The sequence below is a fragment of the Carcharodon carcharias genome, chromosome 5 (assembly GCF_017639515.1).
Source record: "Carcharodon carcharias isolate sCarCar2 chromosome 5, sCarCar2.pri, whole genome shotgun sequence".
Taxonomy (NCBI): domain Eukaryota; kingdom Metazoa; phylum Chordata; class Chondrichthyes; order Lamniformes; family Lamnidae; genus Carcharodon; species Carcharodon carcharias.
Window position 1 is genome coordinate 192,517,525 of NC_054471.1, and position 23,372 is coordinate 192,540,896.

The following is a 23,372-nucleotide window of genomic DNA, read 5'->3' on the forward strand; positions in this document are numbered from 1 at the left end:
AGAACAAGGAAATGGCAGAGCAATTAAACAACTACTTTTTTTAAACAACTACTTTTGTGTCTTCATGGAGGAAGACACAAATAACTTCCCAGAAATACTAGGGAACCAAAGGTCTAGTGAGAAGGAGGAATTGAAGGCAATTAGTATTACTAAAAAAACAATGCTGTAGAAATTAATGGGACTGAAAGCTAACAAATCCCCAGGGTACTAAAGGAGGTGGCCATGGAAATAGTGGATGTGTTGGTTGTCATCTCCCAAAATTCTGTAGATTCTGGAACAGACCTGGCAGATTGGAGGGTGGCATATGTAACCCCACTATTTAAAAATGGAGTGAGCGAGTAAACAGAGAATTACAGACCGGTTAGCCTAACATCAGTGGTAGGGAAAATGCTAGTGTCTGTAATAAAGGATGAGATAACAGAACACGTAGAAAATATCAACGGGATTAGACAAAGTCAACATGGATTTATGAAAGGGAAATCATGTTTCACAAACCTACTGGGGTTCTTTCAGGATGTAACTAGCAGAATAGATAAGGGAGAACCAGTGGATATGTTGTATTTGGATTTTCAGAAAGTTTTTGATAGAGTCCCACATAAGAGGTTAGTGTGCAAAATTAAAGCACATGGGATTGGGGGTAATATATTGGCATGGATTGAGAATTGGTTAGCAGACAGGAAACAGAGAGCAGGAATAAATGGGTCTTTTTCAGAGTGGCAGGCGGTGACCAGTGGGGTACTACAGGGATCAGTGCTTGGGCCCCAGCTATTCACAATATATATCAATGATTTGGATGAGGGAACCAAATGTAATATTTCCAAGTTTGATGACGACATAAAACTAGGTGGGAATGAGAGTGGTGAGAAGGACGTTAAAAGGCTTCAAGATGATTTAGACAAGTTGAGTGAGTGGGCAATTATATGGCAGATGCAGTATAACGTGGATAAGTGTGAAGTTATCTACTTTGGTAAGAAAAACAGAATGGCAGAGTATTACTTAAATGGTGAAAGGTTGGGAAATGTTGATGTAGAAAAGGGACCTGGGTGTCCTTGTACACCAATCACTGAAAGCCAGTATGCAGGTGCAGCAAGCAGTTAAGGAGGCAAATGGTATGCTGGCCTTCATTGTGAGAGGACTTGAGTACATGGGCAAGGATGTCTTACTGCAGCTGTACAGGGCCTCGGTGAGACCACGCCTGGAGTATTGTGTGCAGTTTTGGTCTCCTTGCCCAGTAAAGATAGACTTGCCATTGAGGGAATGCAGTGAAGGTTCACCAGACTCATTCCTGGGATGGCAGGGGTGTCATATGAGGAGAGATTGGGCTGAGTAGGCCTGTATTCACTGGGGTTTAGAAGAATTGAGAGGGGATCTCACTGAAACATATAAAATTCTGACAGGGCTAGACAGATTGGATGCAGGAATGATGTTTTCTCTGGCTGGGGGGTGGTCTAGAACAAGGGGTCACAATCTCAGGATATGGAGTAGGCCATTTAGGACTGAGAAGAGGAGAAACCTCTTCACTCAGAGCGAGGTGAACCTGTGGAATTCTCTTCCACAGAGGTCTGTGGAGGACAAGGACTGAATATATTTAAGAAGGAAACTGATAGATTTCTAGACTCTAAAGGCATCAAGGGGAATGGGGGGAGAACGGGAGTATGACTTTGAGATAGTGGGTCAGCCATGATCATATTGAATGGCGGAGCAGGCTCAAAGGTCCGAATGACCTACTCCTGCTTCTATTTTTCTACGTTTCTATGAAATCTGTCACCTGCTGCAGCCACAACTGCAACATCAGAGCAAGCACTGCATTGATAGTGGTTGTGCAGGCGAGTATGGCCATGAACTTTCATGTGTCAGGATCCTTGGAGCTGGAGCTGGAGATACTTGCAACATCCTGCATTGCCACGTAAAGGAATTCACTGATACTCCATTCAAAAGACCAGCAGATGGACAGATATGTGGTTTTACAAGGTTTTCTGGCTTTCCATGGTGCAGGGTGACATTGAGTGCAGGCACTGCATGTCATCTCAGATGTACCAGAACCAAAAGGTGTTCCACTCCTTCAATATACAGCTGGTGTGCGATGATATGCAGCAAATCATGCTGGTCAGTGCCCAGTATCCTGGCAGCAATCATGATGTATTCGTTCCGAGGCAGTCCACTGTGTCAACGTGTAAACCAGAGGGTGGCTACAGGGTGACAAGGGCTATCGACTGACAACGTGGCACATGATTACAGTGCAGAAGCCATACGTACTTGGGTAGCATGCACACACTGAAAGTTGTGCTGCCACACAAAATATGAGCAGGCCACTGGGCTATTGAAAAAACCTCTGCTGTCTGTGCTACTCTGGAGGAGCCTTACAGTACTCGGTAGAGCAGGTGTCAAGATTTGTAGTGGTCAACTATGTGCTGCACACACTCGTCATCATGAGCCTTTGCCACTAGGCATATGGTGGCCGCCTGTGGAGGAGAAAGAGGAAAAGAGGAGGAAATCCACCCAGTTCCTTTCTGCTAGGCTGCCATAAACAGCTTGTTAAACTGCAATACCAGTAAACACAACTGAAATTCTCCATTCACCACCGGTCCCATACCTGACCTTCCCTCTGTTACTGACTATCACAGAGTCCACTTGATCACAATGCAAAAATAAAAGCCACCACAAAATAAACATGCTAGACCAAATTTACAAATGAACACATCTAAATGTCAACTAATCGCCTTTGTGCATTCTCTTATTGCCTTTGTCTGTCCTAGGACTCCAATGCAGTGCTACCCCAGTGGCTGCATCAAGGCTGGTGATCTTCGGTAGGAGACACGACAGATGGATGTGGAGGATGGCCTTGAGTAGCTCTGGACCTGGAAGGCCCAATGACGGACTGCAGCATCTTGGCATGCGCAGCAGCAGCCTGGGCTGGCTGGCTTCAGGCAACAGCCAGGACCCTGGCATTGTGGCAGAGGTTGGAGGGTGGATGGATGCTGTCATCCTGACAAAGGACTGCAGGATGGCACTCCGTGGAGCCACTATCTCTGCCTAGGGGTGACTCTTCGACTATCCTGGTGACCTGTTACAGGGCGAATTGCTGGACTGCTAGGTCCCTGTCAAGACTGTAATCCACAGCCATGTTAGCAGCAGTCTGAGCTGGCGTGAATTTAATCTGAGTTTCCATTGTAGCACCAAGACTTTGGGTGGCTGCTGCTTGTGCTGTAATGGAACCCGAGAAACTAGCCATCAGATGCTGCATCACGATTGGGTCCACAAGTGCGTTAATCCAGTTGACCACCACGTTCATGCTGCAACGGATGGGCTCCAAGCTCTGCCCAAGGCTATGTCCAAGCTGGTGTCAGTCTCCTCCATGCTCCTGGATATTGCATTCAGGCTTTCCATCAAGCTTCCAGGTTCACTGAGCACTTCATTGTGCGCGCCCATTGGCCTTCTTTTGTAAAAGCAAAATACTGCGGATGCTGGAAATCTGAAACAAAAACAAAAAATAGCTGGAAAGACTCAGCAGGTCTGACAGCATCTGCGGAGAGGAACACAGTTAACGTTTCGGACTCGAGACGTTAACTGTGTTCCTCTCCGCAGATGCTGTCAGACCTGCTGAGACTTTCCAGCTATTTTTGTTTTTGTTTCAGCCTTCTTTTGTAGTGGCTCCATCGAAACGCTCAACTGAGTCCTCCGCAGCAGAATTCATGTCCGATGTCCCCTCTGGGGCGCTGGCACCTGCACTATCTTTGCTCCAGGCATGGTTGCAGTCCACTTTGTGACCTGTGTCGGACGAGGTGCTTATTTCTCCTCTAAATTACATGCAGTGTTGGTTTCTGAGTTGGTGGATGCAAGTGTAGGATCAAGTTTCTTCATCATCACTGTCTTCTTGCTCTTCCATTTGCTGCTCTTCATCATTGCCTGGCTAGGTTTCAGTTGCCATGTATCTGAAAGGAAAGAGGCACAAGGGTAGGGTGTGGTGAGGAGAGCGGAAGAAAGCAAAAGGTGCATGTTTAAACCATCTGCTGCTTCTAAATTAGAAGAGATTGTGGGATGAGGTGGAAATTGGACACAGGTGAGGATATGGGTGTCGCCATCTTCTATTCTTTCAGCTCTGCCATTGGCCACGGCCTCAGCAATGGCCATTCCAATGATGGTGAGCACCATCCCCTCCATTGGTGTAAGGGCATGCAGACTTCCCTGTCCACTGCATCCAGTTGTGCACCACCTTGTCCTGCAAGAGAGAGAGGGAAGTGTGTCAGTGAGTGCTGAGCAATCAGTTTGGATGATATGACGGTTATGGTTGGATAGCTGATAGCCTGTGCAAGCTGTGAGATATGGGTGTGAGGGTTTTGGTAGTGTTAAGTGTGTGAGGGTGTGGAAAATGTTAAGCATGAGTTATAGTTGATAGAAATTGTTGGTAAGTGCGTGATGGGGGTCAGGTGATTTGAGTAATATCTGAGGCTAGTGATATGGTATTTGAAGATGCATTCATCACCTTTATTTCTCACTTAAGTTCATTGAACTTTTTGCAGCACCACATCCAAGTCCTTAGTTCTTGACCCTTGCTATTGATTGCCACAGCTATCTGGTTCCACTATCTGCTGAGATCCTGTTCTGTGGGTTTCCTGGCCCCCTTTGATTGAGCACATCGCTTCTCCTATGCACATCCTCAACTAAAGCTCCCAGTGCAGCATCAGAAACCTTGGAATCAGCTGTCTGCCACATTGTGCCATTTTTCTGTCCTTCCCAGGCAGGATCAGTTGCAGAATAACTTACAGCATCTGCTCCCGTTGCAATGGTCATGCTCCAGTCCATTTTAAGAGTTTCAGGCTCTATTTAAGTATTGCAGGCTACCTTGAACTGGCGCTAGCCTCTAACAATTTTGGGCCTCACAATGAGGTGTGCAGCCACTCAACAGCACTGGCTGCATGCTGCAATTATGGTAAACAGCAAGAAGATGGCATGTTACCTGCATCGGAAGCAAAGTGCGTAATTTAATACCCCCCTTGCAATCCCCATGCCGCATTTTGCGGGCTATTGAATTTAGCCCCAAGTAATTAAGATCAGTATTGCGAGCTGCAATGCATAAACAGTAGATTCATCCTAATTGAAAGCATATGATTGCCATTGTGCTTACTGAAATCTTAAGCTCAGAAAATTCTTCTGACACTATTTGTCTATTTCTATTTGAAGTAAGCAAGGCACTAACACTATTCCAAGAGTCACATTTTTAGCCTGTAAACCTTGTGGAACATAATGTAGCCAACAGAGCAGGTAAACCATCCTTTTTAGATGGTTTAGAAGGCAAAAAATTAAAGGGAAATGTATCGAATGATAAAGTTTTTGGTAATGTTCATTTTAAAAAAGTTAAATATTTGTTGTATTGAGATATGTGTTCAACACAACAGAGCTTTAAAACAACAGCCTGCCAACAGGACATATCAGGTACATTAAAATTGAATTGTAGTGAAACTGGTGGCACAGTTGATTAAACACTTACTCTTGTACCTCTGGGGCTGGGTAAAAATTCTAATCAACTGAGAGGATGGAAGTCCCCTCTATTTAATAGGTGTAAGTATCAAACTACAAGAGGCAAGTGAAAAACTAACTCTTACTGTTCCATGGAAGCACAACTCGATTGGGCAGCTACAGAGTTACCTGGATTGAAACGTTAATCATCCCACTCAACAAGCTGAACGAGGTGTTGTGGTGCTTGGAGTGGAATTGATGAAATAACAATGAATTCAAACAATTGGGTGGAGAATGTGATGGACAAATGGGAATGGTAGCAATTATATAATTCACTCACCATAAAGTCCTTTCCTGGCAGGATTCACTATGGACAAGTCATTGCAGGGACTTCCACCAATCACCAGGTCAAATGGTCCCCACTCCAATAGCTGAAGGAAGAAAAGTAATTTTAAACACAATTTCAAGCCACAGTTACTGAGCTGTCATTAAATACCACAGCCAAACTGTCAGTTTAATTGGTAATGGCTGACTAAACTGAATTATTCAGGACTAAACTGAATTATTCAGGTGTTGTACGACCACATGAACCATTTTCTGGTGCCTACTTTATTTTGAGATGTAAGGATTTTCTGGAAGTATAACACAGACTAACGGTTCTTTTGGTTTAAACAAAACTGCTCATGCAACATGGCAACACAACAAGCAGGTTCTCAAACATGATGGCTGAGAAACTGGGTTTGTTAGCACCTGTTTTTTGAAGGCTATGGGTGCCCTTAGAGAATGGCATCTGTTGTGGTGTGCGCACATTTGTGAAATGGAACACAAAGGATGTAATTTTGGTGCCAAAGTTAGTGTGTACACGGTGAATGTACCACTGGATGTACATAGAGCAGGTAGATCATGACCTTGATCTGTGTGCAACATTAATTGACATCTGCCCTCCCATCTTAGAACTCAATGCTTCACTCAACATCCCCTTTCAGTATTGCGCTGCTGAACATGTGTTCAACAGCAGCAAGGGCCCCCACCAGGATAATCTCAAGGGATCATCAACTTCTTACAGTTTAGTTGCTGGTTGACTTTTTCTAGCTGTTGCTACAGTCCTACAAGTGTTTGGTGCTTTGTATAGATGTCTCTAGTTACAAAACTCCCCAGGGACTGGTATGACAATGCTGAAGGACATCAAGGGGCAGGATTTTCCCTGTGGACATCAGGATCAAATGGGGGTCAGAAGTCCGCATGGTATGGGGAACAGCCACCCGGGTGTGATTTACCTCAATTTGGCCAATTCATGGCCACAGGGCGGGCTCGTTGTCCAATTCAGGAAAGCAGGCAAGGCTCTCGAAGTTGGAGGGCCTCCAGCATTAAAGCAGCAGCAGGCTGCCTTTTCAGGTAAGTGAGGGAAGAGACAGCCTCTCACCAACCTTTTGAAGTTGAAATTAAGAAATGCTTTCAGCAGCCAGGCCACACTGTGGAGGGTAGATGCCACCCCCGAGCAGTGGGCAGCTGCAACTGAAACCCAACTAGCCTCAAAGCTAGTCTGGAGCGCTGGCCCCCAGGGCTGCTGTTGGCAGGCCAGCTCTTGGAGCTGGACTGTTACCCGATACCTTCCCGGGCTTGAAGACCAACTGGAAAATCCCACTCGGCCTCTGACAATCGGTCTTAATAGGCTTTTAAACAACCTCGATCAGCTACCTGCCACTTGCAGGTGGGTAGCCCTGCCACCCTCCATCCAAATTCTCGGAAAATGGTTGGGGTGGGGGATGGTGCTGCTAAGCTGTGTGAAAGTCTGTGGCTGCCTGGCCTCTGTGCTCGCCCCTTGGGGCCTAAAAATTCTAACAAACCACAAACGTGGCATTCCCCTTGGAATACAGCGTAACTTGGAGAATGAACAGTCACACAAAGCAAGGCAAACTGCCAGAAAAGGGAGGAGGAGGAGGAGATGGAGAAGGGCTCTCAGTTGGAGGTCATAAACATCCAGGGTGGGCAGGCAGAATCTCTCAGTGAGGAACACTGGGTGTGGTGGTCTGCGCTTCAGTAAGAACGTCCCCAATTAAATTTGTCATTGTGCTGCAGCCACAACGTCAACCTCAGAGTGGCAGGGACTGCATTGCCAATGGCCATGAAGGTGACCATGGTAATGGACTTTTATCCACTCGGTTCTTTCCAGTCAGTAGCTGGAGATGTTTGCAACCCCTCACAAGTTTGCTGTCCACTGTTGCATAAGGGAGGTCATTGAGGCTCTGTATTCCAAGATAGCTAACTACATTTCATTCTCTCTTGAAAACAGCAGTTGGAGTAAGCACATGGCTTTGCTAGGACTGCTGGCTTCCCCGTGGTATAGGGTGCCAATGACTACACACACAGATCATTTTGCTGGCACCACAGGCAACATTTTCTCCCCTTCGGGGGGGGGGAGTGTGGGAGCGAGCATGGGCGGAAGGCTCTCTGATCAGTGCCCGCAATCGGGGGCGTGCCGCCATTTTTCATGGGCGGGCCTTGACGTCTGCACGGAAGCACTATGCACTTCCTGTGCGGGCGGGGGGGGGGGGGGGGGCGTGGAATGCCAAATGTAGAAGTGCGCTCCTTCATGTACGCGCATGCACGTGGAGGAGCGCTCCAATCTCCCGGAGACCAAGTGCTGCCTCAGGGAGATCGGTTCCCAAGGTGAAAAAGTTATTCTGTGGAAAATTTCATTTACCATCCATGTCCACTCATGTGACAATGAGTTGGGACATGGACATAACTTTAAATAAAAGTGAGTCTTAATTTTTTTAATTCAGTCATGAAACCTCATCCTGCCCGTGGATGAGGTTTGATGCTTTCTCAGGCAGCCGCCAGCACTCCTGACCTGCGCGTCAACCTTAAGGTTGGACGGGGAGGTCCACTAATTGGTTTAACTGCTTTTTGAATGGCCTCAATAGGCCGTTGACAAGGTTGGCAGGTGCACAGCTGACTCGGCTTCCACCCTGCCGACCTGAAAATGCAAATGACCCGGGATGGCGTCGGGAGTTCTGCCCAATGTCATTCCACTTCACTTGACGTGTCAGTGAGCCGCAACCACCCCCCCCCCCCCCAAACACCCAACCCACCTCCCCCCCCAGCTCGATGATGGGAAAAGTCTTCCCCACATGGCAACTTTGACCTATGCCGACCCAAATGTGATTCCACATTCTCAATGTCCAGCTGGTGGGTCACCATAGGCAGTGAATCATGCAGGTCAATGCCTGGTATTCTGGCAACAGTCAGGATGTCTTCAGGCTGCATTTCAGCCACCATGGCAAACCTAAGGGTGCTACTGTGGGACAAGGGTTATCCACTGATGGCATGGTTGATGACTCTGGTATGCAACCCAAGCACACATATAATCAAAGTTATGTGGCCACGAACGATGATACAGCAGGCCACTGGAGTTCTGAAACAGCAGTTCTGCTACTGGATTGCTTTGGACAAGCCCTACCGCCAACATTGTGTGTGCCAAGACTTGCAGTAGTCTGCTGTATCCTGCACAACCTCTTTATCATGAAGGGACAGTCCTTGCCACCAACGACACAGTGAGCAGCAGCAACCTGAGGAAGAGGAAGAGGAAGGGAGGAGGCAACCCACAGAGCCATCTTCTGCCTGGGCTTTCCTTAAAGAACTTGTCTGAGTGCAAAACTGTTAAGTGTAACTCCAATTACCCATTCACCGACAGTTCCACATCATACCTTCTCTCTGTCATTGACCATCATAGCACCTGCTTGACCACAATGCAAAAATAAAACCCAACACAGAATAAACCTTCCAAACCAAATCAAAGCATGTCATATTGCATACAAGTGTCTTTGTGCATTCCCTTAGTGCCTGTCTTCCATGTACCTTTACCTGTCCTAGTACTCCTCTGCAGTGATACTTCAGTAGCTGCTGCATGACTGGTGGAAGGCTGCTGATTTTCAGTGGGGGAGGTTGCAGACGGTCATTGAACATGATCTCATTCAGCTCTGGGCCTAGAAAGACCTACTGTGGACTACACCATGTTGGCATAGACGGCAATTATCTGGACTGGATGGCTGACAGGCAACAGCAAGAGTACGAGGGATTGAGAGGATGAACATACATACGTATGAATTAGGTACATGGGTATGCCATTCAGCCCCTCGAACCTGCTCTGCCATTTGATAAGTTGAGCTAATTGCGGCCTCTAACTTCCTGCCTACCTCCTAATACAAACATATGTATTAGGAGGAGTAGCCATTTGACCCCTCAAGCCTACTCCAAATGAATGCTGTCATGCTGAGGGAGGAAGCAGGTTCATGCTCCAATGCAGCCACTGCCACTTCCCTGGGGTGATACCTCAGTAATGTTTTGGCGAATAGATTGCTGGGCTACTGTGAGACCCTGCAAGTCCCTTTACACACTGTAGAGTCATAGAGATCTACAGCACAGGAAAAGGCCCTTCGGCCCATCGAGTCTGCGCTGGTCAAACAAGTACCTAACTATACTAATCCCATTTTCCAGCACTAGGCCCACAGCCTTGTATGCCATGGCATCGCAAGTGCACATCCAAATACTTCTTAAATGTTATGAGGGTTTCTGCCTCTACCACCCTTTCAGGCAGAATTCCAGATTCCCACCACCCTCTGGGTGAAAAAATTCTTCCTCACATCCCCTCTAAACCTCCTGTCCCTTACCTTAAATCTATGCCCCCGGTTCCACCAAGGGGAAAAGTTCCTTCCTGTCTACGCTCATAATTTTATACACCTCAGTCATGTACCCACTCAATCTCCTCCAGGGAAAATAATGCCAGTCTATCCAATCTCTCCTCATAACTAAAACTCTCCAGCCCAGGCAACATCCTGGTAAAGCTCCTCTGCACAGTCTCTAGTGCAATCACATCCTCCCTATAATGTGGATTCCAGAACAGCATGCAATACTCCAGATGTGGCCTAACCAGCGTTTTATACAGTTCCAGCATAATCTCACTGCTTTTATATTCTATGCCTCGGCTAATAAAGGCAAGTATCCCATATGCCTTCTTAACCACCTTATCTACCTGTCCCGCTACCTTAAGGGACGGGTGGACATGCACACCAAGGTCCCTCTGATCTTCGGTACTTCCCAGGGTCCTACCATTCATCGTGTATTCTCGTGCCTTGTTTGTCTTGCACAAATGCATCACCTTACACTTATCCGGATTAAATACCATTTGCCACTGATCAGCCCGTCTATATCCTCCTGTAATCTAAGGCTATCCTCCTCACTATTTAGCACCCCACCAATTTTCGTGTCATCTGCGAACTTACTGATCAACCCTCCTACATTCAAGTCTAAATCATTTATATTTACCACAAACAGCAAGGGACCCAAGACCGATCCCTGTGGAATCCCACTGGACACAGGCATCCAGTCACAAAAACACCCCTCAACCATCAGTCTCTGCTTTCTGCCACTCAGCCAATTCTGGATCCAATTTGCCAAATTGCCTTGGATCCCATGGGCTCTTACCTTCATTATCAGTCTCCCATGCGGGACCTTATCAAAAGCCTTGCTGAAATCCAAGTAGACTTCGTCAAATGTGTTGCCCTCATCTACTCACCTGGTCACCTCTCCGAAAAATTCAGTCAAATTGGTCAGACATGACCTCCCCTTAACAAAACCATGCTGACTGTCCTTGATTAATCCCTGCCTCTCTAAGTGTAATCCATAGTCATGATGGCAGCAGTCTGCGCTTGCAGATATAAGGCAGCAAGCTGACCTTGTAAGACTTCATTCTGAGCTTCCACTGTAGCATTTAGACGTAGGTAGCTAATGCTTGTGCTGCAATGGAAGCTATCACAGTGGCCTTCAGATGCTGTATCATGGTTAGATCCCACAAGTGTGTGAACAGAGTTGGTCAACATTTGCATGCTCAAAATGTTGGGCTCCAAGCTCCGTGCGGAGCCCTGTGCCAAACTGGTGCTGGACTCCTCCATACTCCTTGAGATTGATGGCCAGCTTTCTGGCTGGCTACCCAATGCACCAAGCATTTTGTTGTCCATACCCATCGGCATTCTGGTCTAGACTGTCCTATCAAAGTACTCATGTGAGCCCTCTGCAGGAGAACTCACATGCATCCTTGCCCTCTCCATATTTTCCAAATCTGTAAAACCAACCGCTATTCCATGGCACCTCATGTTCAAACGCCAGTGCATTGTAGCACCACACCCATACAAGTTTCTTTTTAAATCAAAAACACTGCTAGCCTGTACTGGATTTCCAGAATCATGAGAAGCTGCCGCTTTTATCTTCAGTTTTTCTTCCAGATATTAACTCTTCTTTCTCATCAGAAAAAAAAACACAAGCCTGTGTTTGATCCGGGCTTAATGTTTGTAAATGTTTATTTGGATTGACTGATCTGTACTCAAATCAGCTCCCACTGGTACCATATCAACATTAGCAGCGATTATTTCAATTCACTTTTAAGTTTTTGAACTGATTACTCTCTAAAATTGAAGCAGACATTCACTTGGTCGAAAACAGCAGCTACATTTGAAGCGGCAGCTTTAAAATTATAAGTTACCTCACGTCTCTCGTTTTCTTTCCTTGTTCATATCTGAGCTGAAATTGTTAACGGTTTTCTTTCTTCAGATGTTGCGTCTCTCTTCTTTAAATCTGCCAACTTCACCCCGCTCCTCAAAAAAAAACAGCCCCCCCCTTGATCCTACTGTCCTTGCAAGCAATGGCCCATTATTCAACTCCCCTTCCCTTTCCAAATACCTAGAATATGGTGTTGCCTCCCAAATTGGTGTCCATCTTTCCTGGAACTCCATGTTTGAATCCCTCCAATTAGGTTTCTATCCCTGCCACAGTAATGAAAAGGATCTTATCAAAGTCATAAATGACTTCCTGTGTGACTGTGACAATGGCAAACTATCCCAAGTCATCTTTCTCAACCTCTTTGCACCTTTGACACACCATCCTCCTCCAATGCCTCTCCACCGTCATCCAGTTTGGTGGGACTGCGCTTGCCTGGTTCCATTATTACCTATTTAATCATAGCTAGGAGTATCACCAGCAATGGCTTCTCTTTCTGCTCCTGCACCAGTAACTCTTGTGAACCCTAACGGTCTATCCTTGTGTACACCCCCTCCCCGATATTTCTGATTTAACGCTGTCCAACATCATCCAAAAACTCTTCTGATGAAGAGTCATACGGACTCGAAACGTTAACTCTGTCTTCCTCTCCACTGATGCTGTCAGACCTGTTGTGTATTTCCAGCATTTTTTGTTTTTGTTTCACCCAAAAACAATGTCACTTTCCAAAAGTACACTCTCCACTCCCACCTCTACCTCAGCACCACTTCTCTCAACTCCTACACGGTGACCAAATTATCAGACTGCCTTTAGCATCCAGAACTGGATGAGCAGAAATTTCCTCCAATTAAGTACTGGGAAGACCAAAGCTATTGTCTTGGTCCCTGCAACAAACTCTGTTCCCTTACTACCAACTCCATTTCTTCCCCAGGCAACTGTCTGAGGTTGAACCAGACTGTTTCCAACTTTGGTGCCATATTTGACATTGTGATGAGCTTTCCATCACATACTCACACCGTCACCAAAACTGCCTATTTCCAGCTCTGCAACATTGTGCTATTCTGCCCTTGCTCAGCTGTTGCTGAAACACTCAGTCATGTCTTTGTTACCTCTAGACTTGGCTATTCCAATGCATTCATTGCTGACTTTTCACACTTTACTTGGTGCACACTTGAGATCATGCAAACTCTACTACCCATGTCCTCCCACCAAATCCCAGTCATCCATCATCCCAGTGCTTGCTGACGTACATTGGCTTCCAGTTGAGCAATACCTCAATTTCTTATCTTTTTTCTCAAATCCGTCCATTATTCGCCCCTCACTATCTTTGTAATCTGCTCCACAATATCTTTGCCCCTCTAATTCTGACCACTCGAGCATCCCTGATTTTAATCGCTCCACCATTAGTGGCCATGCCATCAGCTGCCCCTGTCTTAGGCTCTGAATTTCCCTCCCTTATCCTTTCCTTGTTTAAGATGCTCCTTAAAATCTACCTCTGACCAAACTTTCAGCCACCTGCCTTAATATTGCATCATATAGCTCAGTATCAAACTTTCCTCTATAGCGTTCCTGTAGAGTGCCTTGGGATGTTTTATTATTTTAAAGGTGTGAGTTAAATAAAAATAGTTGTTATTACAGTCTTGAATTCCTGGAGCCACTAACATTTAAAAAAAGCAGCTGAGAACGAATGAGCATGAAACCAAACCTAAAAGCTAAATAAATCTAATTTGGAACAATATCGATCATTTTAGATTTTAATTCTAAAACGTTGCTGTTTTTAGTTCAAAGGCACCTCATTTGAATTATCAGTAAAATTGATTTTTCTCATTTACAGAAGGTCAATTGTTGTTATAATTAATTTGCTCAATTTGAATTGTGGGTAATTTGAGTTTGTTTGTTGGAGAAAAACTTCAAATGAACAGGAAAAGACTGTATTTATAGATGGCTGGCCCTAAAATTTGGAACATTCCCCTCCCCCCCACCCCAAACCTCCCTCTCCTCCCTTACAATGTTCCTTAAAACCTATCTCTTTGACTTAGTTTTTGGTCACCTGTCCTAAAATCTCAATAGGACTGGAAGCATCTGTGGATAGATTAAAACAGAGTTCGCATTTCAGATCTATGACCTTTCATCAAAGGTCACTAACCTGAAATGTTGAGTCCGTTTCTATCTCCATAGATGCTGCCACACTTGCTAGTTCTTCCCAGCATTTTCTGTTTTCAGGTTTCCAGCATCCGCAGTGCTTTGCTTTTGTCCTAATGTCTCCTTATGTGGCTCAGTGTCAAACCTTTTTAAAAATAGCTGTCTTAAAAAAATTGAAGCTGCAGTGTGGATCAGATAATAAAAATAGAACATTACTAAAATACTTGTAAAACCAAATCTATTTGTTAACAAACACTAATCTGCATCAAATTTACTTCCAGATTCTGATGCATGGAATCAATTTCAAAAGTATTCACGTACATGTTTGCGAGTAACATTTCGAACATCTCCCACATACATGATCTTCCCCTGGTGTCTGACCATACCCACTGTGATGGAATCATCACAGACCTCCGATGCAATGTAGCGTTCCACTTGGATCCCCAGATCCCTTAGCACTAGGAGCCCTGCAAATAGACAAATATAGTTTAACTTGCAAAGAAAAGAAATGGTTCAGCCTGCTGTTTAACTCATCTTTCATTGATAAATGATGCAGAGATAATGCTGATTGACACAGCTAAATCCTGGTAAATGCACACTTTGCCAAAAACGGTTTTGGCTCAGTCACCATTTCAACAAATCACAGCTCGACAAGATGCCTCAACCTTCATTCCTTCTTTTAACAACACAAATATTGAAATGCTAAATATTTTACCATTATTTTACGTATATATTTTAAATTCGCATTAAGAAATCTGAATTTTTAAAATTTATTCTTTCATTGGATGTGGGCATCACTGGCAAGTGATGTTGCCCATCCCTTCTTGAGCTGAGTTGCTTGCTAGGCCATTTCGGAGGGCAGTTGAGAGTCAACTACATTACTGAGGATCTGGAGTCACATGTAAGCCAGACCAGGTAAGGATGGCAGATTTACTTCTCTAAAGGGCATTAGTGAACGAGATGGATTTTTACAACAATTGATGATAGTTTCATGGTCATTATTACTGAGGATAGCTTTCAAATCCATATTTTAAAAACTGAATTTAAATTCCACTCACTGCCGTGGCGGGATTTGATCCTGCATCCCCAGAGCATTAGCCTGGGCCTCTGGATTACTAACCCAGTGATATAACCACTACACCACTGTCTCCCCCTAAGAGTAGACATCTGCTTTGAACAATGTTGAATTTCTGCTGTCTGTCAGCAAGCAGCTCCACACTATCCAGGACAAAGCAGCCTGCTTGATTGGCACCCCATCCACCACCTTCAACATTCTCCCTCCACCACTGATGCACAGTGGCAGCAGTGTGTACCATCTACAGGCATCAACTCACCAAACATCCTTTGACAGGACCTTTCAAACCCATGACTTCTACCACCTAGAAGGACAAGGGCAGCAGATGCATGGGAACATGGGAAGTTGCCCTACGAGCCACACACCATCCTGACGTGGAACTATTTTGCCATTCCTTCACTATCCCTGGGTCAAAATCCTGGAACTCCCTTCCTAACAGCACTTTGGGTGTACTTACTCCACAAATACTACAGTGGTTAGGAAGGTGGCTCACCACCATCTTCTTAAAGATAATTCGGGATGGGCAATAAAGGCTGGCCTAGCCACATCCCATGAAAGAATAAAAAAAAACTTAAGACAGTGGATAAACAACATCATTCAAGGAGCTTCCCTTAGAAATCCTAAGATATTAGCATAAACTCTATGTTCAGATCCAAAAGTAAATGTCGATGATACAGGTGTGAATGATAGAATTTACCATGCTGGCACTTTATGCTTTTGTTGAGTTTTTTTGTTGAATAGCTGTAACACTGATTTTCAGTTATAGTTCAGCTCTGCTTTGTGGAATAACGATCTAATATTATTGATACAACAGCTGAATAAGTACCATTTCCGACTGAACATTCTTTATGCTTGAATGAGGCAACTTTTCACATTTTTAAGATTCTGAGTAATGAAACAAAATTTCAACAAAAAAGTACCAGAAATATAAAATTAAACAGCAGCATTAATTGAACACACATTGGCAGTGGTGGGACACAATTTCCATATGATTTGGAACCACGATTAACAGAACCAATTGACAATTTTGTTGACCCATGGAAATAAAACTTACCTCTTTGACCAGGCTTTTTCTCACCTCTCCTTTAATTTTTTTTGCAGACTGTGAAATGCCTTTCTATATTAAAGTTGTAAATATATCCACTTATCCCAGGAATCAGTCTTGTGAATCTTCCCTCCACTCTCTCTAAGCAAGTACAATCTTTCATAGGTAAGGAGGCCGGACTGTACACAGTACTCCAGATGTGGTTTTAGCAAGGCCCTGTATAATTGCAGTAAGGCTTCTTTACTCTAATACTCCAATGTATTTGTAATAAGAGAAGCGCACTATTTGCTTTCCCAATTCTTGCTTTCATTTATTCATTGGAAGCCTTCCAATGCGATGATGGTTTGCATGGAGACCCACTCTGCCAATGGCAGCCTCTGCCAGTGCTACAAGCAATTTTAAGGTATTAGCTTTTAACGTCAGGGATCAACTATTATTGTATGTGGATGTGTGTACTTTCTCACCCTTGGAGTGATTGAGTCAATTTAAATAACTCAGTAGCAAGCTTCTGTGGATTAATAATGAAGAAAGTTACTCTATTTCTCACATGCACTTGCCCTGAAGTTTAAGTGAAAGCTTAATGGCTCACTGACATGACACAACCACACCATCGTACATACAAAGACTTGGTACAACTGAAGGTAAAACAGTAATTATAAAAATCGAATTTAACTCAGTCTTTATTTGTTGCGGGCCCAACATTTCTTGGTCGGATTGATGATTTGGCTGGAATTGAAAAGCTTGAAAAGCAGGGAATCCTCTGTAGCTGTGAAGACTCTTGTAGTAGATCTGCCAGAGGTTGAGAGTTCAGGGGCACCTGGTGGGGGAAATAGTTATAAGAGAGAGTCCTTGTTCCTCTTGCAATATATCACAGGTATATACATTGTAGGACTCTCCTCTCTAAGGGAAGTTGGTCTTGAAGTCTCTGAAGATGTTCTTTTCTCCAAAAGTCAGTTTGAACTTCTGTTAATGTCTATTAGCAGGGAGCAAAGGTGGCTGATGTATTATGTGACCTCACACCAGTGTGGAGTTTTTAAAATTCATTTTCAGGATGTGGGTGTCGCTGGCTGGGCCGGCATTTATTGCCCATCCCAAATTGCCCTTGAGAAGGTGGTGGTGAGCTGCCTCCTTGAACAGCTGAAGTCCCAGTCGTGTAGGTATACCCAAGGGGGTTCCGCACGCGCGCACACACACACACACATACACATACAGACACATACACACACACACTCACACATATACACACACACACATACACACACACACACACACACACACACACACACACATACATACACACACACACACACACATAGAATTGGGGAAATTCTGCCAAAGTTTAAAAGTCAATGGTTCAAAGGTTCAAATGATTCGTATGATAGATGGTGGAGCCCTTGAAATAGCACCTGGGTTATACAGTTGGTCTCTGATCTGCAAAACCACTAATCACTCTGGCACGGCTTTTCAGGCAGGCTCGAGGACCACTGGCAGGTAGTCTATTCAAGCACATAGCAACTTAGGAGCAGCTTATATTCACATTGGCTCTTGACTGCAAAAAGGCTGCTGTCTTCCTTCTCGAGCAGTTGGTCCTTCTCTTCTCAAATGCAAGACTAAAACCCACCTTTAAAATACAGTCTTCCAGCCATTTTTATTTTTCAGAGCCATAAAACCATGTGACTCCTTTGTACACAGTTCACTAGGGTCAAGATGTTTCCAGTTTTTTTTTTACAACTGCTTAGTTACCCTTTCCTGTAAAAAGATGCTTTTTCACGGAAGAGCAATCAGAATCATGCATTAACCCTTTAAGGGAGAGTGTCTTTTAAAATGCAAATTCTTCCAGAATGTCCTAAGTCCTAAGTCCTAAGTCCTTGAAGATGAATCATCTTCTGTGATTAAAGTGTTCACGACACTCTACCCATGTGGTCGAATGTCTTGGTGAGATCGATGAAGGCAATATATAGTGATCTCCTTTGTTCGCAGCATTTCTCTTACAGCAGCCAGTCTGAGAAGATCATGTCAATTGTGGATCTTCCAGATCTGAAACCATTCTGGGATTTGGGCTCGATATGTTCAGCCAGGATCTATAGTTTGACAAGGGCAATGTGGGCAAATACTTTTCCCACAATGCTTAGCAGGGAGATGCCCCCATAATTGTTTCAATCACTGTGGCTGCCCTTGTTCTTTTTCAGGGTCACAATCTTAGCATCATGCACATCCTTAGGCACTGCCCCCCTCTCTCCAGCGGAGGCAGAGAAGTTTATGCAGATGCTGCAGGAATATCCCAATTCCTAATTATTCCTATACCTGCAGGTTAACTTTCTGTGATTTGTGGACAAGGGCAAACTTGTGAATACCAACATTTCCCATTTCCTCACCATTGAAAAAAATATTCTGCTTTTCAATTTTTCCTATTAAAGTGGCTAACCTCAAATGTCTCCACATAGTGTTCTATCTACCACATTTTTGCCCAGTCGTTTAACCTGTATATATCCCTTTGTGGCCTCTTAGTGCCCTTGTCACAGCTTACTTTCCCACCTTCTTCCTCTTAAGTCCTTCTTGATCGAGAATGACTTGCTTCCACTGTGATTTGATGGGTTCTGAGATGGCTGATAAGTCCAACGTGTGATTTGCAGACTCTGCCACATGCAGGGCAGGCGGTGCTTGAAGGGTCAGGTAGATACGATGTTTAGAGGTTTGTATATTCCCAGTGATGCCTGAACTTCACCTCTTCGGTGCCTACCCCAAATTTATCTTCTCCGTTTTGGTCGGTCGCACAGGCCAGGGATTCCCATGAGTTGGCGGGGATGTTCGATCTCTTCAGGGATGCTCTGAGGGCATCGAGAATTTCCACTGTTCTCCTGGGAGTCTCTTGCTGGGACTGAGTTCTGAACAGAGCAGTTGCTTCGGGAGTCTGGTGTCAGGCATGTGAATGACATGCCCTGCTCAGTGGAGCTGGTTTTGAGTGATTAGCACCTCGATACTGGGCATGTTTGCTTGCGAAACAACAATATTGTTGGATTGTCTTTCTTTGCCACCAGATTTGGAAGATCTTGCAAAAGCACCACTGGTGGTATTTCTACAGTGCCCTGTGTTGGCTGCCCAAGTCTCTGCACCTTTTGGGAGCAGAGATCACTGCTGCCTGGTAAATCATGAACTTAGTCTCAAGTGTGAGTTCCTGGTCCTCAGATACTCTTTTTCTCAGTCGGTTGAAGGCTGAGCTGGCACTTTGGAAGTAGAAGAATTTTATCATCCATGTCTGCCTCTGTCAAAAGGAGGCTCATAAGATATAGTAAATGGTCCACATCTTCCAAGATCTTGTTGTTGATCTTAATCTATTTCGTTTGGGTTGGTGGGGGGGAGCTCGGAAATGTTGTGCGTTGTGCTGTGAAAGCTGGTTGGAAGAGTACCTTAGTCCATAGTTTTCCAAGTGTTTTCTCATATGCTTTTGAGAAGGAGTCAACAATAAGCTGGAGCCTCAGTTTCTGCATGAGTGCACACATAAGGGTCATCTGCATGCTGAACCTTGACAAAAGCTTTTGCAGACTATAAGCTTCACCACAGCTCAAGAGAAAAACAGCAGTTTACAGGCACCTGAGGGCAGCGGTGTAGCATAAAACTCACAATATAAAGAACAAATGTTCAGTAGAAAGAGCTTGGGGAGATGCAACAACTTGTGGACAGCAAAGACATGCACAGTTTTCTCAGCGCAGTCAAGACAATCTATGGCCCAAACGCTCAAGAGTCCACCTCAAGAGCCAAGTACAGAGAGGAGCTCACCAAGGACAGGGAGGTAGTCAGTGCTCACTGAATAGAACATTTAGAAAAACTCTTCAACTAAGGCTCTGCGACTTGAGTACCCTCAACTCAATTCCACAATACAAAATCCAGCTCAGTCTTGGCCCCTAGCACAGTGTGGAGCCTTTCAGCAGCTGAAAAACTACAGGGCCTTTGGAGCAGATGGAATCCCTGCCGAAATTCTGAAACAGGTCAGTTACAGTCCTGGCAATGGCTGCTCAACCTCCTATCCTTCATCTGGGAAGAGGAATGCCGGTGGAACCTCAGGGATGCTGTAATTGTGACTACATTCAAGAAGGGTGACATGTCCGATTGTAACTGCTGTCTGCCACAGGGATGATCATTGCAAGGATCCTCCTCAATTTCTTCCCCCCAGTGGCCAGAGAGTGCTTTCCAGAATCGTAATGCAGCCTTTGCTTGGTGAGAGGCAATACAGACATAATTTTCACTGCACAGCAAATCCAAGAAAAATGCAGAGCAGCACCAACTGCAGTACATGGCCTTTATTGACCTTACAAAAGCCTTTGCCTCTGTAAACCGTGAAAGTTACGGAGTACGCTCCTCAAATCTGGCTGTCCTCATAAATTTGTCACCGTCCTTCTCCTACTCTACAATGACATGGCAACTGAGATTTTTAAAAAGTTCATTCATGGGACGTGGTTGTCGCTGGCTAGGCCAGCATTTATTGCCCATCCCTAGTTGCCCTTGAGAAGGTGGTGGTGTGCTGCCTTCTTGAACTGCTGCAGTCCATGTGGTGTAGGGAGGGGGTTCCAGGATTTTGACCCAGTGACAGTGAAGGAAGGACGATATATTTCCAAGTCAGTATGGTGTGTGGCTTGGAGGGGAACTTGCAGGTGGTGGTGTTTCCATGCATCTGCCGCCCTTGTCATTCTAAATGGTAGCAGCCGTGGGTTTGGAAGGTGCTCAATAAGGAGCCTTGGTGAGTTCCTTCAGTGCATCTTGTAGATGGTACACACTGCTGCCATTCAGCGTCAATGGTGGAGGAAGTGAAAGTTTGTGGATGGGGTGCTAATCAAGTGGGCTGCTTTGTCCTGGATGTGTCGAGCTTCTTGAGTGTTGTTGGAGCTGCATTGTGCAATCATCAGCGAACAACCCCACTTCTGACCTTGTGATGGAAGGAAGGTCACTGATGAAGCAGTTGAAGATGGTTGGGGCTAAAACACTACCGAGGAACTCCTGCAGCGATGTCCTGGGACTGAGATGATTGACCTCCAACAACCACAACCATCTTCCTTTGTGCTAGGTATAACTCCAAGTAGCAGAAAGTTTTCCCCAATTCTCATTAACTCCACTTTTGCTAGGGGTCCTTGATGTCACACTCGGTCAAATGCTACCTTGATGTCCAGCACAGTCACTCTCACCTCACCTCTCGATTTCAGCTCTTTTGTCCATGATTGAACCAAAGGAACCACCACAAACCCTATTTCAGTGAAGACTGGGGTCAAACAAGGTTAGGTCATCACACTAACATTCTTCTCCATTTTCCTCACCGCAATGATATGCCTACCTCCATCCAATTACCCAGTCATTTACAGATTAGATGGGAAACTGTTCTATCTTCTCCTCCTTCAGTCCAAAACCAAAATTACTTTCCCATCTAACACTATCATCAGAAAACCTGACGACATTATACTTGGTCCCCACATCTAAGCCATTGAGACGGATTGTAAATAGCTGAGGATCATGCACTGATCCTTGTGATATCCTGATAGTTACAGCCTGCTTAACAGAAAATGACCTATTTTTTCCTACTCTCTTTTTTCTGTCTGTAACCAATCTTCAATCCATACTAATATACCCCAGTCCCATGAGTTCTAATTTTGTGCACTAGCCTCTTATGTAGCACCTTACCAAATGCTTTTTAAGAATTGGAATACAATATATTTACTGACTCCCTTATCTACCCTGCTGGTTACAACTTCAAAAAACTACTACAAATTTGTCAAACATGATTTCCCTTTCATATACTCTACCTAATCATTATGATTTTCTAAGTGCTCTCTTACCACATCCATAATAATAGATTCTAGCATTTTTTTGATGACTGATATCAGGCCAATTGGCCTTTAGTTGCCTGTTTTCTCTCTCCCTCTTTTCTTGAATAGCAAGTTACATATGCTGCCTTTTAATGCTTTTTCATGAAAAGATCATCCTTCACTGTCACAAGTGAGGAAACTGGTGCACTAGGAAGTTGTGCTAGCTGGAAGAAACAGACAATGATAAATGCCAAGTTGGAAAAAGACAGGGGGCAGAGGGGGATAATTGGAACAGCAGGGGAAAAAAATTAACAACAGTGGTCAGCAAGTTTTCAAAAAAAATCTATTGGGAAAATGTTTAAAAATGTTTGGGGCACAGAACTACGTCAAAAAATAATTGCAGGGAACAGGTCTTACAACAAAAGGATCATGAAGGAAAACTAATAGGATATGGAAAGGGCCTTAAGGAAGAGAGGCCTGTAGACAGCAAATCATCAACTTGCACTTATCTAGCACCTTTCATCTAATAAAATGTCCAAAGGCAATTCACAGCAGCATTATAAAACTTGGCACTGACACACAGGTTAGGGTGAATAACATAGCTTGGTCAAAGAAGTGGTTTTGAGGAGCTTCTTAATGGCAGGAGGAGAGATAGCAAGGCAGAAAGATTTAGGGAGGGAATTCCAGACTTTAGGCACTGGGCAGCTGGAGCAATTAAAACTGGAGCTGCTTAAGAGGTTAGAATTAGAGAAGCACAGTTATTTATTTCAGAGATTCGGAGCGGCGAAGTCATGGAGGGATTTGAAAACAAGTTTAAGAATTTTAAGATTGAAGCATTGCTTAACTAGGAAGCGTTGTAGGTCAGCAAGCACTGGGGTTGACAGATGATTGGAATTTGATACGGGTTAGCACATGGGTTTTGTCTGAACTCAAGTTTATGGAGGGTAGAAGATGGGAGGTCAAAAGATGTATAATGAAATAGCTTTTTTTATTCTTTCAGGTGACGTAGACATTGCTGGCAAGGCCGACATTGCCCCTGAGAAGGTGGTGGTGAGCCACATTCCTGGACCATTGCAGTCCATTTGGCGCAGGTACGCCCACAGTGCTTGTAGGAAGGGAATTCCAGGATTTTGATCCAGTGACACTGAGGGAAAGGAGACAAATCCGGATGGTGTGTGGCTTGGAGGGGAACACAAGTTTATGGTGGTGTTGTTCCCATGCTTCTGCTGTTCTTGTCCTTCTAGGTGGTAGAGTTCATGTGTTTGGAAAATGCTGTCAAAGAAGCCTTGGTGAGTTGCTACATCTT

At 44.6% G+C, this 23,372-nt stretch overlaps 1 protein-coding gene across 6 annotated transcripts in view; it reads right to left on the bottom strand.

Annotated features, from left to right (window-relative positions):
* Positions 1–23,372, bottom strand: part of dnmt3ab (DNA (cytosine-5-)-methyltransferase 3 alpha b) — a 620,530-nt gene that overhangs the window by 81,164 nt on the left and 515,994 nt on the right. For all 6 annotated transcript variants that reach the window (XM_041188736.1, XM_041188735.1, XM_041188734.1 and 3 more), the window contains 2 exons: positions 14,476–14,621; positions 5,798–5,888 (listed from right to left, as the gene is read on the bottom strand). In XM_041188736.1, coding sequence (XP_041044670.1) covers positions 5,798–5,888; positions 14,476–14,621 — 237 coding nt within the window. The remainder of the gene's footprint in view (positions 1–5,797; positions 5,889–14,475; positions 14,622–23,372) is intronic.